At 44.7% G+C, this 14,448-nt stretch overlaps 1 protein-coding gene across 1 annotated transcript in view; it reads right to left on the bottom strand.

Moving 5' to 3' along the window:
- Positions 1-1,002: 1,002 nt before the first annotated feature.
- The window catches only part of arsb (arylsulfatase B), a 90,798-nt gene continuing 77,352 nt past the window's right edge, over positions 1,003-14,448 (bottom strand). The window contains exons 7-8 of the mRNA XM_055631609.1: positions 5,021-5,149; positions 1,003-3,506 (exon numbers count right to left, since the gene is read on the bottom strand). Of these exons, the coding sequence (XP_055487584.1) occupies positions 3,241-3,506; positions 5,021-5,149 (395 nt within the window). The 3' untranslated portion in view covers positions 1,003-3,240. The remainder of the gene's footprint in view (positions 3,507-5,020; positions 5,150-14,448) is intronic.

Raw genomic sequence — 14,448 nt, forward strand, 5'->3', positions numbered from 1 at the left:
GGTGAGAGGGGCAAGATTTATGACGAACCCGAGTGTCTACTTTTTCATTCAAAAGATAGCAGGTATATGAAGCGAGCTGCTAAAGGTAGTCGTTGAGGCAGATATTATAACAGCATTCAAAAGATATTTGGACAAGTACATGGATAAGAAAGGTTTAGAGGGATATGGGAAAGCACAGGCAAATGGGACTAGTTTAGATGGGGTATCTTGGTCTGCACAGACGTGTTGAGCGGAAGGGCCCATTACCATGCTATGACCTTAAGTATCATGCAAGTCACTGGCATGGTGAACAGCTGACTTTTCATTCAGTTGTGGGTACATGCTTGGTTGCCACTGTCCAAACGGAGGTCAGTCTCACAAATGACAATGTGCCTCGAGGGTGTGGTGAAAAACATGCGATGGGTGGCACAGTGGCGTAGTGGTAGAGCTACTGTCTTACAGCGTCAGACACCCAGGTTTGATTCTGACTACCAATGTGTGCATTCTCCCTGTGACTGCGTGGGCAGTATGCGGGTGACCCGGTAGGCCGAAAGGCCAGTTTCCATGCTGCATCTCTAAACCAAACTAAAACTAATCGAGTGACCAGCTAGAGCTTTTCCAAGCAAATAAAATATCATTATACCCTGCTCTGTTGGGATCTAGAGCAAGTTTTACAGTTGTGAGAAAAACTGTGGGATTCTTGAGTTGTTGAGACAGTCAGGCAGTTGCATTAGACAACTCCATTGTTCACTGAATCCACGAGCTGGCAGTATTTCTTCTCACAATGAGAGTCAGCTGTTTGAATGCAGCGCAAACAACCACTCTCACAGCTGAATGCTCAACTGTATCCTGCCGTATCCCCCTTCCCTTAGAATTCAGCTGTGTTACGACTCAAAGGCAGCGATAACATTATTAACTGGGATTCTTCCACTGGCATTTAGGACAGTTTAACAACAGGCACAACCAGAGAGTACTTAAGCACTGCGGAGTCCTCAGTGAGGGCAATTTGAAACAGCACAAAATCAATATTGAAAATTTTATTATGCTGCAAACACTGACATCAGGCAAAATCAAGGAAGGTAGAAACAGTTAACATTTCAGATTTCATGCACAAAAGGACACAAAGTGCAGGAGTAACTCCTGCATGTCAGGCTTCAACTCTGGGAAAACTGGATTGGTGACGTTTTCGGACAGGACCCTACTCCAGACTCGGTTTGAAGAAGGGTCATGCCCCGAAATGTCACCTTTCCATGTTTTCCAGAGATGCTGCCTGACCTCAATTATTCTAGCGCTTTATTTCCTTTTGTGTATTAACCAGCATTTGCAGTTCCTTGTTTCTACCTCAGATTTCATCTAACCTTTCTGAGAAGTCAGCAACCCAATGCATTGACTCAGTCTCTCCCCCCAGATTCTGCCTGACCTGCTGAATATCTCCAGCAAAACAAAGTCTTTGCAATATTTCCAAATCTAAAACAACAGCAGAGTGGCAGCACGGTGGCAGAGCGGTAGAGTTGCTGCCCTACAGCGCCAGAGACCCGGGTTCAATCCTGACTACGGGTGCTGGCTGTAAGGAGTTTGTACTTTCTCCCTGTGACTGCGCGGGTTTTCTCCGGGTGCTCCGGTTTTCTCCCACACTCCAACGACGTACATGTTTGTAGGTTAATTGGCTTCAGTAAATTGTAAAATTGTAGATAGTTCTAGTGAATGGGGTGATCGCTGGTCGGCACGGACTCATGGATCAAAGAGCCTGTTCGCATCTCTAAAACTAAAGTAAACTTAAGCAGATGCTAGAAATCTGAAATAAAAACAAAGTGCTCAGAATACTCCACGGGTCAGGCAGCTTCCGTGGAGAGAAAAACAGAGTTGACGTCAGGTCACAATTGATGAAGGGTGATTGACCAGAAATGTTAACTCTGTTTCTCTCTCCACAGATGCTGCCAGACTCTGCTCAGTATTTGTGCCATTTTGCTGTTATATCTACAATGTTAGACCCAACTCTGGCCATAAAAACTGCTATCATACCATTGCATCAAATGATAATTCTAAACAATATATATACAACGATACACATATTTGGTGTTTCAGATGTGTAGAAAGGAACTGCTGATGCTGGCTTATACCAAAGAATGACACAAGGTGCTGGAGTATGGGTCAGACAGCATCTCTGGAGAAAAAGGATGGGTGACGTTTCGGGTCAGATCCCATCTACGGTCTATTTCACAGTCTGAAGCAAGGCTCCGACCCGAAACGTCATTCATCCTTTTTCTCCAAAGATGCTGCCTGTCCTGCTGAGGTACTCCAGCACTTTGCGTCTATCTTTGGAGCTACAGGACTGGATTGAGACAAGTATCAAAAGTCACTCTCAGATCAGGATATAAAAATCTAGCATTTCTGTACAAATACCACTATCTATTATTGTGTGGCACATCAGAAAGATTAATTATACATTATATCCTTTATGCCATTGATTTGGACAGGGTGCAGAGAAAATTCACCAGGATATTACCAGGACTCGAGGGCTAGAGATATGAGATGCTGGATGGGCTAGGACGATTTTCCATGGAGTGCAGGCGGTTGAGGGGTGACCTTGCAGAGGTATCGAAAATCATGAAAGGCATGGATATAGTGAATGGTCACAGTCCTTTTCCCTCGTAGAGATAACCAGAACTGGAAGGCATAGAACTTAAGGTAAGAAGGAAAAGATTTAAAAGAGAGCTGTGGGGCAATTGTTTTCATGCAGAGTGGCATATAGATGGAATGAGCTGCCAGAGGAAGTTGTAGAGGTGGGCACAGAGACAATGTTTAAAAGACATTTACGTAGGTATATGGATAGGAGAGACTGAGAGGGATATGGGCCAAACGTGAGCAAATGAAACTAGCTCAGTTATAACGATAGACACGAAATGCTGGAGTAACCCAGCGGGTGAGACAGCGTCTCTGGAGGAAATGGATAGGTGACGTTTCGGGTCGGGACACTTCTTCAGACTGCTCGGTTAAAAACCTTGATGGTACCCTCATCGGTTGATGGGATATGGAACGAGCTGCTTAAGGAGGTAGTTGAGGCAGATACTATAAAAGCATTTAAAAGAAACTTGCACAGGTCCATGGATAGGAAAGGTTAAGAGAAATATGGGCCAAATGCGGGACTAGCTTAGCTGGGGCATCTGGGTCAGTATGGACGAATTGGGCCGAAGGTCTGTTTCTGCGCTGGATGACTCTGCGGCAAGTTGGGCCATGCTGCGCGAATGCATGACTTGGTTTCTAAGCCCATGGTCCCCACGCTCCAGCTTTGTCAGGATCACACTTTGGGTCATCGTCTGGGTAAACAATTGGCACTGCACCATCCTGATAGTACTGAAGTCTAGACAGCAGCTTCTCAACAATGACAGGGTAACGGTCAGAAAGATCAACTGTCTCATCCGGATCATTTGCAATATTAAAAAGCCAAAGGTTCTTCTTTGGCGAGTCTGGTGGCGCTGGCTGCGATTGATTTGATGACGATGGAGGTGGGAACCAGTAACTGCAGCCTGTTGGAAATAGAGCATTTCCTATTAGATTTGTCAAGACTTTTATATATTCCACGACAATTCACCAATAATCATTGTCGGTGAGAAGACAATTCAAAGCATTGATGATATGCGTTATGCAAACAAGCGCGGACGATAAAAGAAAACCTGTTACCCAGATGTCAAGGACCGCGTAAACTAATTTGTTGCAATGTGTACTGGACCCAGAATTTCCACTAATCAAATGCAGATTTTTGTCTCAACTCTGAAAGCCACAAGATAAAATGCATTGACTTATAAACTGGTCATAGTCTCAAGGGCCTAAGGATTATATTAAATACTGTAAATAACAATAATAATACTGAGTATAAATAAACTGATGCTAGTGGGCAGCACAGTGGCGCAGCGGTGGAGTTGCTGCCTTATAGCACCAGAGACCCGGATTTGATCCTGACCAAGGGTGATGTCTGTACATTCACCATGACCTTGTGGGTTTTCTCTGGGTGTAGGTTAAATGACTTCTGTAAATTGTCCCTTGTATGCAGGATAGAGCTAGTGTACAGGTGATCGTCGGTTGACTGAACTCCGTAGACTGAAGGGTCTGTTTCTATGCCGTATCTCTAAACCAAACTTGAACCAGAGCACACATTTAAAGGGGGAAGATGCAGATACATGCATATGTAGCACTCACTTTAGGACAAAGAACAGTACAGCACAAGAACAGGCCCTTCCACCCACAATGTCCAGGTCGAACACAATGCCCAGTACAAGTGCTAATATCCTCTATCTCCACATGATCCATATGCCTCCATTTCCTGCATATCCATGTGCCTATCCAAAACATTTTAATGCCCTGTCGTATCTGCCTCCACCACCAACTCCGGCAGCACACTACAGGCACCCACACCCTTTGTAAATAAAAATTGCCCCACACATCTCCTTTAGACCTTTTCCGTCTCACCTGAAAGCTATGCCCTCTAGTCTTTGACATTTCCATCCTGGGAAAACGGTTCTGCAAATCTATGCCTCTTATAATTTTATATACTTTTGGCAGGTTTCCCCTCAGCCTCCGATGTTCCAGAGAAAGCAATCTAAGTTTGTTCAACCTCGCCGTATAAATATTTTAAATATACCCTCATTGTCCCGTGCTGCAATGAATAGAGTCCCAGCCTGCTCAACCTTTCCTTGCAGCTCAGGTCCTGGCAACATCCTCGTAAATCTTCTCTGCACCCTTTCCAGCTTGACATCTTTCCTATAACTTGGTGCCCAGAACTGAACACAATACTCGGCCTCACCAACGTCTTATATAATTGCAACTTGACCTCCCACCTTCTACACTAGAATAGTAAAAAAGCTAATACACGGACTGGTACACGGATAAGAAATGTTTCGATTGAGAAGAGTCAGACGCAGGGAAATGGGACTAGCTTAGATGGGGCATCTTGGTCGGCATGCACAGGTTGGGCCGAAGTGTCTGTTTCCGTGCTGGATGTCCCTATGGTTCACTTATGTGAGCTTATGTTTTTTGTACATACCAGGATATCCAGTTAATAATTTCCAGTCCCCAGAACGGATCGCTGCATGGATCGACACATTAAAGAGAGAATACTGCCATTTGTTCAGTTGTACACTGGATGTTGCATTTTCATTGAGTGAAACGGGACCTGCAGGAGCAAGAGAAGAGGTTATGAACAGGTAGGTCACGCAGATCAGATAGAATGGAACCTGAAACTTCTGTTACCAACATTTAGATTGATGCTTGAAGACCTACCACAATCTACGATAATAACACAAAGACATAGATGACAAAATTAAAGTGGCCAGTAGATCACCTAATTCATAAATGACCAAGCCAACAAAGGGTTAAAAAAAACAACAAATTACTTCATAATACTTTTTGGCATACATTTCTATTTTGTTTAATTCCTTGAGAGTGTAGCAATTTTCAAAATTGAGGGATAATTAATAGTTAAAAATATCCCTGCTGTGAATCATACCATTACATGAAGTTTGACAAAAATGCTGGAGAAACTCAGCAGGTGAGGCAGCATCTATGGAGTGAAGGAATAGGTGACGTTTCGGGTCGACACCCTTGTTCGGACTCATGTGGGGATGGGGGGTGGGTGGGAAGAAGAAAGGAAGAGACGGAGTCAGTAGGCTGTGGGAGAGTTGGGAAGGGGAGGGGAAGGAGGGAGAAAGCAAGGACTACCTGAAATTGGAGAAGTCAATGTTCATACCGCTGGAGTGTAAACTACCCAAGTGAAATATGAGGTGCTGCTCCTCCAATTTGCAGTGGGACTCACTCGGGCCATGGAGGAGGCCCATGACAGAAAGGTCGGATTCGGAATGGGAGGGGGAGTTGAAGTGCTGAGCTACCGGGAGATCAGGTTGGTTAATGCGAACTGAGCTGAGGTGTTGGGCGAAGCGATCGCAAAGCTTGCGCTTGTTCTCACCGATGTAGAGCAGCTGACACCTAGAACAGCGAATGCAATAGATGAGGTTGGAGGAGGTGCAGGTAAACCTGGAAAGACTGTTTAGGTCCTTGGATGGAGTCGAGGGAGGAGGTAAAGCGACAAGTGTAGCATTTCCTGCGGTTGCAAGGGAAAGTACCAGGGGAAGGGGTTGTTTGGGTGGGAAGGGACGAATTGACCAGGGAGTTACGGAGGGGGCGGTCTCTGCGGAAAGCCGAAAGGGGAGGAGATGGGAAAATGTGGCCAGTGGTGGGATCCCATTGGAGGTGGCGAAAATGTTGGAGGATTATCTGTTGTATGTGACGGCTGGTAGGGTAGATGGTGAGGACAAGGGGACAATCTGCCCTTGTTAAGTGGGGGGGATGGGGAGTGAGAGTGGAGCTACGGGATATAGAGGAGACCCCGGTGAGAGCCTCATCTATAGTCGAAGAAGGGAGTTTAGTTTATTGTCACATGTACCGAGGTACAGTGAAAAGCTTTTGTTGCTTGCTAACCAGTCAGCGGGAAGACAATACATGATTACAATCAAGCTGTCCACAGTGAATATATGATAAAGGGAATAACGGTTAGTGCAAGATAAAATCCAGTAAAGTCCGATTCAAGATAGTCCGAGGTAGATAGTAGTTCAGGGCCGCTCTCCATTTATACAGCCATAGAGTGATACAGCTTGGAAATAGGCACTTTAGCCCAACTTGCCCGCAGCCGCCAACATTTCCCAGTTACACTAGTCCCACCTGCTTGTGTTTGGCCCATATCCCTCCAAACCTTTCATATCCATGTACTTGTTTAACTGTTTCATAAACGTTGGGATAATCCCTGCCTCAACTACCTCCTCGGCAGCTTGTTCCATACACCGACCACCCTTTGTGTGAAAACATTACCCCTCGGATTCCTATTGAATCTTTTCCCCTACACCTTGTACCTATGTCCTCTGGTCCTCAATTCCCCTACTCTGAGCAAGAGACTCTGCATCTACCAGAGTTGTTGATAGGATGGTTCAATTGCCTAATAACAGCTGGGAAGAAACTGTCCCTGAATCTGGAGTGTGCATTCTCATACTAGTATCTCTTGCCTGATGGGACAGGGGAAAAGAGGGAGAGGCCATGGTGAGACCCGTCCTCGATTGTGCTGGTGGCATTTGCCGAGGCAGCGTGATGTGTAAATGGAGTCAATGGAAGGGAGGTTGGTTTGTTTGATGGTCTGGGCTGTGTCTACAATAATGGTGACAGATAGCATCTCTGAAACCATGAGAAAGAGCTTGAAATGGTGTGTAGCCTCACCAGACATTAGATATATTTTGGCAGTTGAGGAATGATTGGTCAGAGAGAAAGATGTAAGTTGCTGTGGTCCGTGCAGGAACACATGGAACGGGGTAGGATATCCAATGGAAACAATATTAGGAACTAGGAGCTAAATAGGAATAAGACATCAAGAGGTATGATCACTGGATAACTATGTGCAAACTGCCATAGATGGCCAAATCTAAAGAACCAAAATGCCTCAGGGGCCATTGTGGGCGCAAGTCTACCACAAGCTAAGAACAAATAAAAATGGAAAGACTAAAGTATTCAGAAAAAAGCAAAGGGAATTTCATAATAATGGCGATTAATGACCGATCCAAAAGATGATATAATGGAAATATGTGTAAGAAGGAACTGCAGCTGCTGGTATACACTGAAGACAGACACAAAATGCTGGAGTAAATCTGTGGGTCAGGCAGCATATCTGAGAAAAGGAATAGGTGATGTCTCGACTTTTTCTCCACAGATGCTGCCTGACCCGCTGAGTTATTCCAGCACTTTGTGTCTATATACAGGAAAGGGTCGTACTCCATATTTTCATGACAATTTGGCCTCTCCAGTTTATGCTGGTTCAGAGTGATCCCATTCAATTCCCTGTTATTCATTCCATCCGTTTAGACAGGTACGTGGGTAGAGGTTTAGAGGGATATGTGCCAAAAGCAGGCAGGTGGGACTGATGTAGCTGGGGCATGTTGGTCAGTGTGGGAAGTAGGGACGAAGGGTCTGTTTCCATGCTGTATGATGCCATGATTCTTTTTCATTTGACCATCTTCTCCCCCTTGATTCCCTTTCCGCCCATCTACACGAGGGTCATTCCTGAGGATAGATATGGCCAAATTTACCACCAAACGTAGGGGAACATGAGTAACCCTGGAAAAGAGTAAAAGGAGTTTGATGCCAATTTATTCAGTTAGACAAATCGTATAATGGCAAGCCAAAAATAACAATCCCTTAGAAAACACTGGAGTTATGCAAGTAGTTTCTGGGAAAAACGCACAAAAGAGGTGAAATTTGAAAAAGCAGGAAAGAAGTAGAAAGATAGATACAAAGTGTTGGAATAACTCAACGGGTCAGTTATCATCTCTGGAGGAAAAAGATGGGCGATGTTTCAGGTTGGGACCCTTCTTCAGTCGCTGACCCACTGAGTTATTCCAGCACTTTGTGTCAATCTTTGGTAGAAACCAACATCTGCAGTTCTTTGTTTCTACAAAGGCGTAGAAAGGGAGAGTGGGTGGTGGGTTGGTTGAAAGATACAGCATGGAATCGGGCATATCAGCCCACGTAGATCACACCAGCCATCGATCACTTGTTCATACTAGTTCCATGTTATCCCTACTTTCACATTCACTACCAACACTCCAGAGGCAATTTTACAAAGGCCGATTAACCCTCAAACCCGCATGTGCTTGGGATATGGAAAGAAACTGGAGCAAAGGGTGAATGTGGTCGCTGGTAGAATGGGCAAACTCCACATGGACAGCGCCCGAGGTCAGGATGGAACCCGGGTCTCCAGTGCCGTGAGGCAGAAGCTGTGCCACTGTGCCATAAGAAAGACAACTAGAAAAGGAAAAATGGAAAAAAACAGAAATAACCAATTGATTATCTGTCAAGCTGAAACAACTCGTGACTGAGTTTCTATAGAATGTGGAAAGTTTTACGGTTTGAAACAAACACACACATACAACTGGACCGGGTCTTGAGAAAATATGCTGACCGTGTCTACATTTTATTGTTTCCACACATTTCAGACAGCCCAGGACTTTCCTTCACCAGAAGTGCTCCCCCAGGTATTTTCAAACCAATCTGTTTAAGATATTAGTTGTTGAAAGCTGTGAGGTCATTACCTTGGGATAAGGAAAGTTACATTATGGAACATTTTATCCCGTCTGTGGCTGCTGCAAGAGTCATCTTACAATAAGTGTTTTGGCAGCTTGCACAAAAAGGAGTATGAAGATTTCAATCACATAGTACATCACTAAACAGAACTTGCCTTATTATGCAGGAAGATTAATGATTAATAAAAGCAATATCCTCGACATTTCTTTGTGGTGTTCACTGTGCAAACAGATAATATATTCTGGAAAATGCTATATGTCTTTCTCAAATTTGCATCACAAGTTATTTAGCACTCCACAACCATAAAATGCATGTGAACTCCACAAATCTGTTTTAAATTAAATTCTTTGCAACATGGAATACTGGCAGCTACGGGCTAAATTAAAGCCCAGCTCTGTGCCAAGTTTGCTGATCTTACCCTGGACAGCTGTATAACTGGCCTTAGAACCTGTGGTTTAGGAAGGGGACAATACCTGCCAGTGGTTTTCCATTGATCCAGGTTGTGAAGTGTATCAAATGAAAACAGGTTTAACTGTTAAGTTCCCAAAGCCATATGGCCTGCCCAATCTTTCCTTCAAGAACTGCCAGTCAACTCCCTCTCAAAGAACCTCCCATCTTGCACATCTAATCCCATCCCCACAGGAAGGGAAGTGGAAGCATCATGGTGCACAGCCATAAGGGCTTGTGTCTTCTAACTCCTGAAATCCAGGTTTGATCCAACCCAACATATTTAGCTTTGTTTCGTTTAGAGATACAGCGTGGAAACGGGTCCTTCGGCCCACCAAGCCCACACCGATCAATGATCTCCAGACACAAGCACTATCCTACACACTAGGGACAATTTACATTCTTTACCAAAGCCAATTAACCTAAAAACCTGTATGTCATTGGAGTGTGATGAAACCGGAGCACCCGTGGAAAATCAACATGGTCACAGGGAGAAGGTAAAAACTCCGTACATATAGCACCCGTAGTCAGGATCAAACCCTGGTCTCTGGTGCTGTAATGCTAATGCTAAGTAGTGAGCAACATTATTTTAAATAGGACCAACGATTGTCAAAACTGCTTCCCTAACTCCAACTGAAACTCAATAGCTGTAAATATCACTTGATATCGCTGTTGACACAAGATTTTGAGTGGTGCAACAGCAGAATAGCCAAGTGACCTTAAAGCTGGAAACCTCTGGAAATCCAAATTAGTTTCATTTGTTTAGAGATACAGCATGGAAACAGGCCCTTTGTCCCATCAAGTCCACGCCAACCATCGATCTTCTGCTCAAACTAGTTCTACATTATCCTATTTTCTCATGCAGTCCCTACACATTAGGGACAACTTAAAGGACCACATACCAGTTACAACACTGCATTCTATTATGCAATGTTCTGGTGGTGGCATCCCACAAAAATAATGCTTTAGGTCAAAATGATCAATGCAATAAAGGAATATGATTCAATATATCCCTAGCAAGATTTCCATAAATGGGACACAAATAGCCAAAGTGCTGGGAGATCATGTGCCCATAACATGCATTCACAAAACATATTCTGCTGATTAATGCAACCAACATGCTCCATTCCCTTGAATGGGCTGGGTTAAAACTGTCTGTAAGATACGCTAGGTTCATTGGTCCTAGCAGAACTTCTTTCCTACTGTAGATGCTGGATATAATTTAAAAGGTAACAAGAGTTGCATGTAGCAACTGAGCATGTTGCCTTGCATGAGGAGTGAACACTACCCAGTCCATCACAGGTCCTGACATCATCATGGAAGGGATTTACATGAGTCGCTGCCTCAAAAAGGCAGCCAGCATCATCAGAGACCCACACCACACTGGCCACACATTCATTTCACTCCTGCCATCGGGAAGAAGATACAGGAGCCTGAAAACTGTAACGTCCAGGTTCAGGAACAGCTTCTTCCCTACAGCCAGCAGGCTATTAAGCACGACAACCTGAAAATAAGCTCTGAACTAAGACTTGAGGGGCTTTGTCTTTTTGCACTATTTTTGTTTGTTTTCTTTTAATGTGTATGTGATAGATATACACAAAATGCTAGAGTAACTCAGCGGGACAGGCAGCATCTCTGGCGAGAAGGAATACATTTTGGGTCGAGACCTTTCTTCAGACTGATGTCAGGGGAGTGGGCAGGACAAAGATAGAATGTAGTCGGAGACATTAAAGGGCCTGTCCCACCTGCATGCGATTGCACGCGTCTAGCGCGACCAAACGTGGTGGCTTGAGGCGTACGGCCTCGCGGGGTCGGTCCTACTTCCAACCGCGGAGACGTCTGGAGTTGTGCGGGGCTGGTCCCGATATCAAACTCACCAATCAGCTGGGCAGTAGGCGGGCCGACTGAATTGAGGCGTTGCGTGTGGCCTCAATGCGGCTGCGGGCCGACAGGCCGTTGTCGCGCGGGATTTTCGGACAGTGCAAGATTTTTGGAGACCCGCCCAACTCCAAACGCCTCCGGCGATCGAAGTGGGACCGACCCCGCGAGGCCGTACGCCTCAAGCTACCATGTTTGGTCGCACTAGACGCATGCTATCACAAGCTGGAGGAACAGGCCCTTAAGACAGGTGGAAGAACTGGGAAGGGGGAGGGGATGGAGAGAGAGGACTATCTGAAGTTAGAGAAGTCAATGTTCATACCGCTGGGGTGCAAACTACCCAAGCAAAATACGAGGTGCTGTTCTTCCAATTTGTGCTGGGCCTCACTCTGACAATGAAGGAGCCCCAGGACAGAAAGGTCAGATTGGGAATGGGAGGGGGAGTTGAAGTGTTGAGCAACTGGGAGATCAGGTAAGCTAAGACAGACTGAGCGGGGGCATTTAGTTTAGTTTAGTTCAGAGATACAGCGCTGAAACAGGTCCTTAATCCACCAAGTCCATGCAAATCAGCGATCCTTGTACACCAGCACTATTAAACACACTAAGGACAATTTACAATCTTTACCGAAGCCAATTAACCTACAAACCTGTACGTCTTTGGAGTGCTGGAACATCCAGAGAAAACCTACGCAGTCACGGGGAGAATGTACAAACTCCATACAGACAGCACCCGTAATGAGGATCAAACCCTGGTGCTGTAAGACAGCAACTCTACCGCTGAGCCACCGTGCCGCCCCAAAAGTGTTATTGCCATAAGATAAAGGAAGTTGCAAATTCAGTTCAACACCTCACAAGAACTGCCCTGATCTTTACAAAGAAAATACTGGTTTCAGAAATATATTGGCAGTACTGTATTGTTTAATACAGTAGCATTCATTCCGTTTAAAGTATAATGATATAAAACAGCCTGGCGACAAATTTAATCTCAGCTGGAACCCTGTGTTACATGCCAAAAAAACACAGCGGTGTGCATTGGGTTAGAAGGAATAATCAGTTTGGAAGTATTAACCATCAATCGCGTGTTTCAATGATGGGTTATTAAATAATATTAGCCAGATTGGACAGTGGGTTGCAGAAACTGGCATCTCCGACATGAGAGGTAGGTGCTCAATAACGGGGGAGCAATGCAATCTTTATTGTTAGGATACGTTTAGCAGTTCAACAATATTGTCAGGGAATATCCAAGTAATCATTTCCTACTTTGGAAACAAAGTTCCCAAATTCTACCTCGAGTTATATCGCATGGCTCTTTGGCCCAACTGGCCCACGCTGAACAACATGTCCCATCTACACTAGTCCCATCTGCTCGCGCTTGAACCATAACCTTCTAAACATATCCCATCATGTACCTGTCCAAATGTCTCTTAAATGTTATGACAGTATCTGCCTAAACTACCGCCTTCAGCAGCTCATTCCATATACCCACCAACCTTTGTGTAAAAAAAATACCCCTCAGGTTCCTATTAAATATTTCCCTCCTCACATTAAACTTATGTCCTCTGGTTCTCAATTCCCCTACCCTGTCAAAAGACTGTGCATTTACCCAATCCATTCCTCTTATGATTTTGTACATCTCTATAAGATCACCCCTCATCCTCTTACACTCCAATAAACAAAGTCCTAGCCTACTCAACCTCTCCCTGTGGCTCAGGCCCTCGAGTCCTTGCAACATCCCCATCAGTCTTCTCTGCATCCTTCTCAGCTTGACAACATGTTTCCTGTAACACGGTGACCAAAACTGAACATATTACTTTAAATGTGGTCTCACCAATGTCTTATACAACTGTAACATGACATCCCAACTATACTCAGTACTCTGACTGATGAAGGCCAATGAGCCAAAAACTTTTTTGACCACCCTGTCTATCTGTGATAGACAAAAATTTCTGGAGTCACTCAGCGGGCCCTGCAGATTCTGGAGAGAAGGAATGCGTGACGTTTCCGGTCGAGATCCTTCTTCAGACCTATCTGTTTTGCTACTTTCAAAGAACTGTGTACCTGCACTCCTAGATCCCTCTGCTCTACTACACTCCCCAGATCCCTACTATTCACTGTGCAGATCCTGCCTTGTTAGACTACATAAAATGTAACATCTCCTATTTCTCTATCAAATTCAATCAACCATTCATTCCTCAGCCCACCTGGCCAATCGATCAAGATCCTGCTGCAACTTTTGACAACCATCTTCACTATCTACAATACCACCCACTTTAGTGTCATCTGCAAACTTGCTAATCATGTCTTGTACGTTCCCATCCCAATCATTGATATAGATGACTGACAGCAATGGGCCCAGCATCGAACCCTGAGGCACTCCACTAGTCAAAGGCTTCCAGTCAGAAAACAACCTTCCATCACCACCCTCTGCTTCCTTTCATGAAGCCAATTTTCTATCCATTCAGCTATCACTCCTTGGATCCCAAGCAATCTAACCTTCTGGAGCAGCCTACTATGTGGAACATTGCCAAAAGCACCTGCAGTACATTTTTCGTTCACTTCTACACTTTTAAGTTGAATTAGATCTGAGCAACACAATCGCTATTAACAATAGACTGAAGAGCAGGATTTCCCACTCAGGTTACATTTAATCACTGGTTTATTCAATAAAAGGTCACAAACTCGGAATCCACACTTCAAAAGTAATTCACTGAAAGGAAGGACTTCTTTCTTTCTCACTGAAAGGAAGGAAAGCATTTTATCGGGATGCATCACAGCTTGATTTTAGGAACAGCTCCATCCAAGACCGCATGAAATTGCAGAGAATTGTGGTTGCAGCCCACACCGTCACACAAACCAACCTTCCTTCCACTGTCTCCATCTACACCCCAGGCTGCCTCGGCAAGGCCAGCAGCATAATCAAGGATGAGTTACACCCTAGCCACTCCCTCTTCTCGGATAAAAGGTATAGAAGTGTGGAAATGCACACCTCCAGATTCAGGGATAGTTTCTTCTCAGCTGTGACCAGGCAAC

The sequence above is a fragment of the Leucoraja erinacea genome, chromosome 3 (genome assembly GCF_028641065.1).
Source record: "Leucoraja erinacea ecotype New England chromosome 3, Leri_hhj_1, whole genome shotgun sequence".
Lineage (NCBI taxonomy): Eukaryota > Metazoa > Chordata > Chondrichthyes > Rajiformes > Rajidae > Leucoraja > Leucoraja erinaceus.